General features: G+C 38.3%; 1 protein-coding gene across 2 annotated transcripts; it reads right to left on the bottom strand.

Moving 5' to 3' along the window:
• Positions 1-206: 206 nt before the first annotated feature.
• Positions 207-10,320, bottom strand: LOC137589128 (sodium-coupled monocarboxylate transporter 1-like). Of its 2 annotated transcripts, none has more exons than XM_068306633.1 (17): positions 10,063-10,320; positions 9,807-9,926; positions 8,773-8,838; positions 8,606-8,657; positions 8,433-8,500; positions 8,173-8,211; positions 7,475-7,590; positions 6,982-7,122; positions 4,634-4,763; positions 4,363-4,451; positions 4,019-4,128; positions 3,848-3,915; positions 3,592-3,678; positions 2,900-3,105; positions 1,621-1,724; positions 1,463-1,551; positions 207-1,374 (listed from the first exon to the last, which is right to left on the bottom strand). In XM_068306633.1, exons 1-17 carry the CDS (start codon positions 10,294-10,296, stop codon positions 1,261-1,263), a joined length of 1,833 nt encoding a protein of 610 aa, XP_068162734.1. In that variant the 5' UTR covers positions 10,297-10,320; the 3' UTR covers positions 207-1,260. The 2 variants fall into 2 exon arrangements, with proteins under 2 accessions (XP_068162734.1, XP_068162733.1); XM_068306632.1 differs by having other exon boundaries at positions 2,891-3,105.
• Between the last annotated feature and the right edge of the window lie 1,675 nt (positions 10,321-11,995).

Consider the following 11,995-nt stretch of genomic DNA (forward strand, 5'->3'; position numbering starts at 1 on the left):
TGATCTCTGATTGTGTCTCCCACAATCACTCCCTGTTAGTCTTGCTTATATTCCCTATTTTTGTCTTGTCTCGTTGCCAGTTCATTGCAGCTCTGACCCAAAACTGGCGTTGGTGTCTTTGATGAGGAACATGAATGGATGAATGAATGAATGAATGAATGAATGAATGAATGAATTTTATTTTTGTTGTACAAAAAAAACAGGGTTTCATTGAGAATAAGATGAGTACTTTCCCCCTCGAGTGCATTTAAAACAAAAGAAAAACAACAAAAATAGACACAGGGCAATGAAGAAATATACAATATATAATATAAACTTCACGACTCCAATAAAAGAAAAAACAGAAGGACAAATATTCAGGTGTTAAGCATGTTTGTCAACATATCTTCGATGTGGAATAGTGACACGTCAGATAATAACCAACCTTGGTTTGTGCTCAATGTGCAGCAGCACTTAGGCTTCATCAACAAGATTGCTACAAACACCTGCAGGTAAGAGGTATCAAGACCAAAAAAGCTTCAGTTACAACCGTACACACAAAAACGTATACCTGGAGTTTTCGAAAAGCTTCACTTTGGCCAGTGTTTTCAAAAACCCCAGTTTTCGTGTGGACTATAGGCCTAACCGTAATAAAAAAACGTTTTGAAAAAGACCCAGCTATGTGTGGACGGGGTCTCAGTCACAGTCTTGCCATAGCCTTCCAGTCCTTGCCTGTATTTGACCTTTGTCTCATGTTTTGGACATGTCTGCCCACTTCCTGTGTACCGACCTCTACCTGGTAATAAACCTGCCTTTTGTATTTCTACTGGTCTCTGTTGTGCTTTTGAGTCCTGTATTCCCTTTGCCACATTCATGACACAAGTATCCACCGATCAAATATTGAATCAAAAATGGAATAGAATTTTTCACTTCATGAACAGAATGGGACAAAGCAATATAATTTGGGGGCTGTTGGTTTGACACAGCTGAAAGATTATCACACAGTCGTTGTTTTAGGAGACTTTTTATTATTATTTTTTAGGTGAGCTGAAGATGTAAGAAGAAAGGGGGAGGGAGAGAAAACGAGTAGGAAGTTGGGCAACTCTAGTTGGAATTCGGTAGTGGGGTTGTAGCTGTAATTTCCTGACTCTTTATAATAACAGAAAGTAGTTTTCATGTAATTTCTTGTAATTTTTGAAATGTCGGATTAGTCTACATTCATAATGTTCATGTGATCAATGGCAAATTTGACTGTAAATATTTTATAATGGACTATTTTCTTCATGGAGCTTTATTTAGTAAATCCATCTCAGTGCTACACAGGCCAGGTTTTTTAACTCCAACTCTCTTCTGTTTGCTCTCTGTAACCTTTGACCTCCCTTCTCTCCTCATGACCTGAACAGGGGAAAGCACAACAAAAAAAGCCATTAGCTGTCATTTATCTGCATCATCTGATATTGTTTCTCTGCTCCAGAGCACTTACTCTGTCTTTGAAGAACATGAATATGTAATAAAAAGTTGTGTCTTCTTTCATTAATGTAAGCCTTGATTCCGCTCTGGACCTCCAACCCCCTGAAAGATATAAAATAGACCATTAATCATTTGTTGTATGTAAATGCCACCAACAAATGTATTGTTTACCTGTAAACATGCTGACCATGAGTCCAACAATGACAGCTGTTACAGTTCCAATAGGACCAAAGTAGAGATAGGAGGGAGACTGCCAGGTATCTGACTGCATCTGACTGGTAGTGGAAGAAGTAAACAATACCAATACTAGTAACAAATACTTAACATATGTATGTACTGTATGTATGTATCTATCTATCTATGTATCTATCTTTCTCAGCCATTTGGTTGTACCTTTCCCTGGACGCTGATCAAGTTAGTATCTTACACCTTGCTACTCTGAGGTGCAGCAGCTCGGGATATCTTTGCACAGTTTACACTTAAAAATAAATAACCATTCTTCTTGTCTTCATGATCTGGTTGAAGAGGTTCAGGCAGTTCTCAGGTCCAGTAGCCACTGGGCGTTGGCTCTTTGTAATGCTTCTCTTTCCCAGATGCCAATCCAGTATTTCTTCATCTTTCGATTGGTCTGACTTGTTGCTGTTATATCCTTGACACGGTTGGGCGGGTACCCATTCTCGGATGGGGGGGCTGTCAATGCATTATGAGTAACAGTATATATATATATACATATATATATAGTCAAGTCCTATGGGATTTCACAGGACTTGACTGAGGCAGTCAGAGCGTGAAGACTAGAATGAAGTGTTTTTGTTTGTTGAACAGTTGTTGAAGAGTAGCGCAACTATATACTATTATATATATATATATATATATATATATATATATATATATATATATATATATATATATATATATATATATATATATATATATATATATAATTTTTATAAATGTACTGTAATTATTGATTTACTCAAACCTGCCATGAAATCATTAACCACTTTGAGATATTTTTCATTTTTCTGAGTTGTAGGTCAAAATAATCAAATAGAAATTAAAAAGAAATCTCTGAACAATTTGTTCCTAAAGAGAATATCCTGAAAAAGCAGTAGTTTTCCAGGATATTCTAATATTTTGATGTACATTTAAATCTTATCTTTTATATCTTTCGTAATATGAGTATAATCACAAGCATTCCATTTGTGTACATTACTCTGTTCAATTTCTGCACTGCATTATATTTTAAGAAAATATAAATGCAGGTATAGGATTTGTATCTCATCTAATTAACTGTTGCATGTGCTCCTCGAGCAAAGTTATGTATTGCTAGAATACAAAACCTGCAGAATTGTGTATGTCATTTGTGACACATTGACCTGTCCTGTTACTTTCATAATAATTTTATTCAATCACTCACCACAGCCAGTTACATACTTACTTGCCATACCTGTTCTGTATAAGGGATGTGATGGAGATTGGTTCTGTTGGCAGAGCAGTGGAAGTCCAGTTGGAGCTGTTCATGGAACTGAATTCACAGCCATCAGTGCTCAGCGGAAGAGGTCGGGCCATTTCAGGAGAAGGGGGATATATCAGACCTCCAATGCTGAGACAGGTGGAGGCACCCAGCCCCACCAAAAGACCCGACAATGCTCCCTGTAGAATATCTGTACATTAAATCTAGTCCAAAACTTGATATTAAAAAGGTGATCATATCAATTCAGAACAATTTTTTAAAGATCTAAGAAAATCTATGAGAATGAACTAAACCTCCAATTTGTGACATTAAGACCTTGAGTAAAAATTGTTGTCTTTAAATAATTATAGTACACAGACATGTATGAAGACAAACAGTCCAATATACAGTATGTTAGGATAAAGTCCAAAAGCAAAAAGTTTTACAATTAATTATAACTCACACATAAACAGTAGGGAAGGGCGGGTAAAGACAACAGTGAGGTAGATAATCAACTGGCAGAGAAGGTAAGGGTAACACAGGATGAATACAGGGGAAAGAAGCGACAAGAGAGATTAAGTCTGAAACAAGAAGGGCCAAGAAAAACAAAACAAAATGGAAAATGTGGAAAAAAATAACTGATAATATGGTAAAAAAAATTGATAATGAGGAAATAACAAACTTACTTTAGAAGTGGCAAATGGACAGAGGATTCCCAAAGTGAATACGCCAAGTAAAGGACCTCCAGTAGCACCATTGACGACAACACTTGCCTGTTTGAAACAGCTCAGAATTACAAAATGACGATAACTCAATCACCTGCTTGGTTGTGGTAAGAAATTCTTTTGGAGCTGTTGATAGCATTTTGTATTCAATCTTTTTTTTTCAGATTTCATGAATTATGGTTCCTGTGATGCTAACATATCCACAGATCAACTGTACCTGCAACATTGCTCCCATGGCTGAAGCCAATCCAGCCATGCCAATACATAAAATCCCATAAAAGAAAGCTGGAGACGAATCACATTAGAAACAGTTATTTCAATTCTGCACAATTTTACGACTGTCGGCGGAGTTACAGCTTCAGTAACACTCTAGTGCTCATCCACTCACTCAGTCCTTTGGACATCCAGAACAGATGCTTCTCTGACATGTTAGTGTATGGTTTGATCAGGTCCTCCAGTGTCACTGTAGCCAGTGCATTGATGCTGGTAGAAACTGTGCTGTGGTGAAATGACAAAAAAAATCACAACATGACAGACATAAACCATTCTATTTACATAATTGTTTATGACTATGGTTAATTTGCAGTACATTTGCAGTTCATACAAATTATACTATATCCTGCCTTAAGGTTAACAGCAACCAGTACAGTTGTCATCATGATATACTGTAACTCAGTATGTTGAGTGTGTGCATTGGATCTATCGAGTGGAATAACTTTCATGAACATGAACCTTAGAGAGCCGCTACATACGGCGGCAAAAAATAGTCCAGGAAGGCCAGGATAGTCAGTCAAGATGTCCATTACCAAATATGGCATCAGCTGAGAAGAGTGTTGCAGATATTTTCATTCATGACATCAAATTTAGCAAAATGAAACGGTAGTGTTAATATTGTTATACAAGTTATATATTTGTATGTAGGAATCTTCAGAGTAGCATGTTGGTGGAGTACTAGAAACTAACAACCATAACTTTTAGCTATGCCCTGCATCTTGTCTTAGACCTGATCAAGTGCAGAAACTTGTCCAGCTGTCCATGGGTCACAGTTCTTATACACTGAGAAGAGGCACATTCCAGCAAACATCGTAGACACCAGGAAGGTGCACATACCAAACAAATAGATGTACAGAGCTCTGGAAGAAGAAAGGAACAAGAACCTTGATGCCAATATAAGCAAAACACAAGGATACAAACACTCACATATTTTCAATTCAATCATTCAAAACATTAGGAGACATGAATGCAACAGTTTGTGTAAAAGCTGATATATTTCACTATCTCTCCAGTTTGTATTTATTTTCTGTGTTGGTTTTTCAAATTAGGGACTGCATATTGGTACTGCAACAAACAGGAGTAACAGCCTGCCCGATGTTAACCCAAATTGTATTCAATAGATGGATTTCTGTCTAGTCACAGTTTGTCCATAACTAACACCATGTTTGAGCATAAGGGTGTCCACAAGTACACTTGGTACCAAGGACACCCTAGGTTGCAGTTCGATGATTGGGTTTGCAGTCATAGCAGCTGATCTGTGACCCTATGGTCTAGACACTCAGGTGGTGATTTGGATCAGGTGGCATTGCAATAAAGTTGTAATAAAGTTGCACCATGTAACCCAGGTGGAGAAACAATTCATTTGGCGTTTCTAGTCGTCTCCTAGCGACCGTCGGGGCGTCACATGACCCCACGCAGCCTATCGGTGCCCATAAAACGGCGTCCCAGGAAGTGAGTCGGGTGATGCGAGAGGAGACGGACACCGAATTCTTAGTTTTCATTTCACTGACAACACTTGAAACGTTATTGATTTATCGCCTGAATGTCGATTTGTGAGAGCCAACTACAGCGCGATTACGTTCGTGAAACGGCGGAACCGGTGAGTTGCGCTAACAGTTAGCTTTTAGGCTGTATGCATACAATGGGGTTAGCGAGCGTAACTATGCCCGTTTCTCCGAATGTATGTATTTAAGTGTATCTTTGGGCATACACTTTAAAAAGGAACAAAGTTAATATTGTAGAGTATTAATTGTGATGCGAACTGCATTATTTATTGATTTGATTGATTGATTAATTGATATATATATATATATATATATATATATATATATATATATATATATATATATATATATATATATATATATAAATTTATTTTTTTTATTTATTTTTTTTGGTGTACACCGAGCTGAAACTGGTCCTGTTCTTTTTTTATTCAGGCCAGGTTTGGATGGCGAGCTAAGGAACGAAAAGAACTTGGGGGAAAAAAATCCTTGTGAACTGAATATTGCGGTCTGTCCCACACTCACATTCACACATTCCCTTCCTTCACTTTGCACATTATCCCTCTGGAAATTCTGCTCAAGTCAACGCTGGTACAACCCCGTGTTGTGGACAATGCGCACATGGACTGAAACCAAATTAAGTGGGCTCATTGGACTTTAGAATTGAATGTATTAATTGAATGTATGCATTTGACTTCATTTTTATCGTGTAACACTGCCACTGCCATGCTTCCACTTGTCTGTATTTGCCTTTTTTGTTTTTTCACCAGAGAGAAATTTTCTGGCACTTGCTTTTCTTTTTAGTGCATCCTCTGCTGTGATTCCCAGCATGTTGAGCATGAAAAGGTCATGCGAAACACTAAAGACCGCTGATTGGATAGGAAAAAAAATCCATTCTATCACCAAAACCAAGCAGAGAGAATATCCTTCACATTACAAATCAATTACCACAAAAACCATTAATCGCCCTAATATTTTTAATGAGTTTCAAGACATTCTTGTCTTTGACAAAGGATAAGAGGACCATTGGAGGTGTGTGTGTGTGTGTGTGTGTGTGTGTGTGTGTGTGTGTGTGTGTGTGTGTGTGTGTGTGTGTGTGTGTGTGTGTGTGTGTGTGTGTGTGTGTGTGTGTGTGTGTGTGTGTGTGTGTGTGTGTGTGTGTGTGTGTGTGTGTGCAGTCTTTTACCTTGCATGTTTTAGTCAGTCATCAACCTGACCAGATTGCAGAAATCTGAGTTAAAGTGTTAATCAGTGTTAACCTGAGTAATATTAAACCATGCTATTCTCTAAATTGAGAAACAGGTGAGGAAACAACTTGGGAGCTAAGCCCCCAGAATTCCCACCACTGATCCAAGAGTTAAGTTGATAAGAACTCTGAGACAAGATCTTGGGAGGAAGCTTCATGTAGGGTCTTAAATGCTCTGAAAGATTGTGCTGCTATAGGATATTTGGGAGACTGTTCTGCACATTGAAGACTGCACCATGAATAAAGGTTTTAATGAATAGTCCATGTAGTACACGATTCTGTCTTTAATCCAGTGTCCAATATAAAAAACAACAAAGTGTGACTCACATTCTGGCATGAGTGATGCTCTTGCAAGAGACATATCTCTGCACCTGGGATTGGTTTGTCCCACTCAAAACAATCCAGCCCATTGTTGCCCCAAAGACCATGGTCCAAAAAGTGTGTCTTCTCAGAGGGTTTGTGTCAAAACTGATGAAACACAAAGATCGTGGTCACATTTGTCATTCATTCATTCATTCATTCATTTTCTGCAGCTGTATATTTGTCATTCACTCATTATTTTATTCATAGTAATTAAGAAAAAAAAGGTCTGTTAAAAATGCATTACAATAAACAAATTTGAAAGGTTATGATGGTAAAAAAGATTAACACAGTACATAGGTACTTAAATATGTGTGCAAGTACATCCTGTCTCCATAACACATTACAATCTATACACACATTCATAACTTCCGAAAATATATTTATAATTTATAATTTGTAATACAAGCAAACTACTGTAGTATTTCCTCTCTCTCGACCACTTGTGCATCATACTCACTCCAAAATGTTGAGTCTTCCTCCTTGTTGTGAATCTGAAATGACTTTGAAGAGTCCTCCTTGTAAGATCACAGACTTAATGATGACAGCCAGGTAACCTGAAAGCATTATTCCAATCTAGGAGATTAAAGAAGACACCTTTGGATTGTAGCGTAGCAGAAATATGGTATTTTATTGTAACATGACATTGCATTTACATTATGTATTTATGTGCTATGTATATATATATATATATATATATATATATATATACACGGTATATATATACGGTATATATAGACATACACACACTAGCGGGAACTCGTGGAAATTCCATGATAAAAAAATAATATCAGACTTCATTTATTTTCTTTTTTTTCTTCGCCGTCACAAGAAAACAAACATCTGTGTCCGACGCAGCCGTAACGGCTTCATGTGACGAACACAAAGATGAAGGCTGAGGTCAAAGAAAATAAACCACTATGTTTGACTAAGCCAAAACGGCTCCGTAAGTATGAGACATGGACAAATGTGAAGACTGGAGCTAACTCGGCTAGAGGCCTGAACTTCTAGGTTGATGCCGGACGCGTGACAGCATGAGGTTTTCAAGTGAGCTTATTCAAATATATAGTTGGGCAGATTTGCAAATGTGATTGTGATTGAATGACGTTTTGCGAATGTTTTTTTTAATGTGTTTTCCTGATTCATAGAGACACTGACTTGGAATACGTCAGTCCACACCACAGCTTTCAGTCCACCCTGTAAGGATATAGATCATGATCAGATATTGGAATTACATCAGTATTCCACAGTCCACACCAACATACCTCTGTAGATAAAACCAGTAATTTTTAAAAAAATATAGTCAACTGTATACATATTCTCTCTCTCACACACACACACACACACACACACACACACACACACACACACACACACACACACACACACACACACACACAATGTATTTATTTACTAACCAATGTGCAGTACAGGGTACACACAATGCCTGTTGTAATAATTCCACCCCACAGATTTACATCAGCAACTAAAGAGAAAGAGAGAACAAAGGACAGAAGTCTCAACTAACACACTGAAGGTTATTAGCAGTTTTCCATTGTGATAATTTGATTTGAACACTGAAATGACATACTTTGGCTGATAGCAAGGGCTGGGCCATAGATGACGATTCCAATGTAGAGCACCTATGTTAGAGAGAGAAATGTAATCCAGACATAAATGACCTTCCTGTGTCAGATTTGATGATAGCCTCATGGATAACTGTCTTGTCCTTTTTGTATTGTGATGCTTCTCACTCACCGTCTGAAAAATGAAGATGACAGTTCCTAGGAGACGGGTTGCTCTGTTGAAACGCATCTCCAGGTACTTCATATTGCATTAAAAAAAAAACCCCAACACAGACATTGTAAGGAAGTGTTCTCATTTGTTAATGTATAAATGAAATCCAGTTGTTTCTATACTGTAAAGTATTGTCTTTTTTCAGACAGGCTTATTGTGCAAAATCTTTGGACTTGAATCAAAACAATTGAGTGAAATAACATTAAAATAGGTCAAACGCACTAATCAGACAATATTATTCTGCTGCTTGAAGATTAGGAGCCCTGATGATGCAATGTAATATTTCTCCCTACAGATAATTTAAAATGGAATTACGACAATGGCACTTCTGCACAACTTTTAGCTATTAACCATCGTTTACATTATTTATGTTCACTATTGTATAGATAACAGCCAGTGTACAGAAACATCCCAGAAAGGATCTCCAAAACAGTTTAGATCAATCCACTGGACTGTAAGAAAGCTTCTTGAAGACGTTTCGCCTCTCATCCAAGAGGCTTTGCAATGGGATGGCAAATCAGAGGAAGATGAAGTTGTGATGCAACAAAGTTTTGTAAATGTCAGGGAACACCTGCGAGCAGACACAATGTTGCTTTGAGCGACGCGTCTTGCCCTTGGTCAAGAACAACAAGAAAACACGGGTAACTGTCCAGAGCGTCAGAGAAAGTCGGCACAAAGTGCTTGCAGCCAATGAGTTAATTATATATCAGTTACGTTAACAATTAAAAATATTAAAAGAAACTCAAAAGTCACAAGCACACACAAGCTACATCTATACCCTGTGGACAACAGAGAAAGAATAACATCCGGTGTCCATCTGAAGCACAACTCGTTTGCTCATATGTCAAACAAAAATGTGTACCAAGCGATAGCTTGTGTCTCAAAAACCTTGTACTTTGACCTGCTCGTATGTCAAGGTATGACTGTAGGTCTATTTCATGATATGCAATTAGAACAAAAACATGTAAAATGCACATAAACATATACATTCTTACCTCATGGGTGCTGGTAATGGCCAGCCTGTAGAAGACTGGGAGAAAGACCTCAGATACCACCACCGTCGATAACATTATGCCCAAACCAAAAAGTATATAGATTGCGCCATAACGATACACCTACAAAACAGGATTTTAGTCGATCAGTTCAAATCTATATCAGTTTGAAGGGATTAAATAACCTGTCAGAAAAAAAAATGTTAATTTCTTAGTCCTTTACATTGAAGTCTGGCACAAATGAAAATATCAACTTTACCTCAGCTGGGCTGGACATCACTGCGATGGAAGACATGAAGCTAGCAGTCAAAGATATGGAGACAGGAAAGGCCGTCAGTCTTCGGCCCCCTGTAAGGAAATCTCTGGAGTTTACTTGGCCTCTGTTGGTCCAAGCAAAGTAGACCCCGATGGCGGTGGACACCACCAGCATGAGAGCAAACACCACATAGTCAGCTGCCACAAGGGAGCCAGCTACAAGAGAATCCCCTGACATTTTGCTTTGAGTCAGACTAAAACCAATAACACAGCTGTTCAGTGCCCAGTTTTTCATTCAGATAAAAAACACACACACACTGATATCTAGACAATGATCGTCTAGCATGACACTGAACTAAATAAATGTTTAACCCCAAAATTAAATCATTCTAGTGGATAACATGCTGTTATTATTGCAAAATTATGTTCAACATATATTTCATTAATTCATTCATTTTATTAATTTGTCATGAGTTTTAGGCCAAAAAATTTTGAGACATTCAAAAATGGAATAAGTTTGTGGAAGTATTCAATTCCCTTTCCTTTGGCAGACCTGAGTTAAAAAAAAGCATCATCACAGCAGGATCTGGTTGGATCCATTGTAAAGTAATTACGACGCAAACTGTCAGCAATTGGAACGTTAACGTGATCGATCTAAGGGATATTGACTAGATTGGCAGTGCATCGCGCTGTTTCATCCATTCTAACACACCTGGGACCGGCCGATGTTTCGGATCACCCATTGATCCGGACCGCTAAACTGGTTCACCTGGTGAATTTTGGATTTTCTCTTATGTATGACCCAGCCTGGTTTCTGGATTCAGCCCATCGCCTGTCCTTTGTCTGATTCTCCTGTCTGTTGGACTGATTACCCGATACCTGACCCCTGCCTGTCCGATTAAACCCTTTTTGAGACTTGACCTACCTGCTTCCCCGTCGTGCTTTTAGCTTCCTCCCACCAGTCGTGTTCGGGTCGTGCCAGAGGCCATCTGCTTCTGATTTGTGTACTGTACTGTGATGTGATACTGCGAGACTATGTATGATGGGTCATGTGTGTTAAATGACAAGGTTAATGAAAAGAGTTTCCAGATGGGAGATAAAGTCAGAGAGGCCAGACTGAGATGGTTTGGACATGTCCAGAGGAGAGATAGTGAATATATTGGTGGATGGATGCTGAGTTTTGAACTGCCAGGCAGGAGGTCTAGAGGAAGACCAAAGAGGAGGTTTATGGATGTAATGAAAGAGGACATGAAGGTAGTTGGTGTGAGAGAAGAGGATGCAGAAGACAGGGTTAGATGGAGGCTACTGATTCGCCGTGGCGACCCCTGAAGGGAAAAGCAGAGGAGGAGGAGAAGGAGAAGAAGATTATGCGCATGGCGATCTTTCATCCTACTATATAATGGTCACAAGAAAAATAATTTGGAATGTAAGATGACTAGTGTTGTGAGATGTAATACCTCTGCAACAAACAGTGAAAACAACAAAAGACAATTGGGTGAAAGAAAAATTGGAACTGGGACCATGACAAGAACCGCATAAAATGAAAATTTGAGTAGAATCGATAAAGTCAGTCAGTGCAATTGGTAGTTGTATAGTTTACGGTAAAATATATGTAGAATGTTCATTGAAAATCAGTCTTGTTTTTAAAACAACAAACTACAAAACACTCCTGACGGCAGCTCAGTCTCCGCACGATGCCTTTGATTACATCTGGGACTGCATGTGCAGTAGTACCTGATAACAACATAAATAAATGTTCTTCAACATTTATTTGCAATTTTGCAGAGAACCACTGAAATGGGATTCATCACGAAGGAATAAACACCATTCCATCATAATAATCATTGTGGCACTGGCACAGTTGCATTTGTGTTTGTTAAACCAAGAAGTCTTCCTAGAACTCCTCCTTTCACACAATTGTATTTAGGTTTCTCTGT

This window comes from Antennarius striatus, chromosome 22 (genome assembly GCF_040054535.1).
Source record: "Antennarius striatus isolate MH-2024 chromosome 22, ASM4005453v1, whole genome shotgun sequence".
NCBI lineage: Eukaryota > Metazoa > Chordata > Actinopteri > Lophiiformes > Antennariidae > Antennarius > Antennarius striatus.

What these genes read in the sequence shown, in the direction of transcription:
- LOC137589128 (XM_068306632.1), bottom strand. Translation starts at nt 10,296, where the DNA reads ATGTCAGGGGATTCTCTTGTAGCTGGCTCCCTTGTGGCAGCTGACTAT. An exon ending in CTGGATGTCCAAAGGACTGA is followed by an intron (nt 3,916 to 4,018) that starts GTGAGTGGATGA and finishes ATTCGTCTCCAG; the next exon opens with CTTTCTTTTATGGGATTTTA. An exon ending in CATGGTCAGCATGTTTACAG is followed by an intron (nt 1,552 to 1,620) that starts GTAAACAATACA and finishes TATATCTTTCAG; the next exon opens with GGGGTTGGAGGTCCAGAGCG.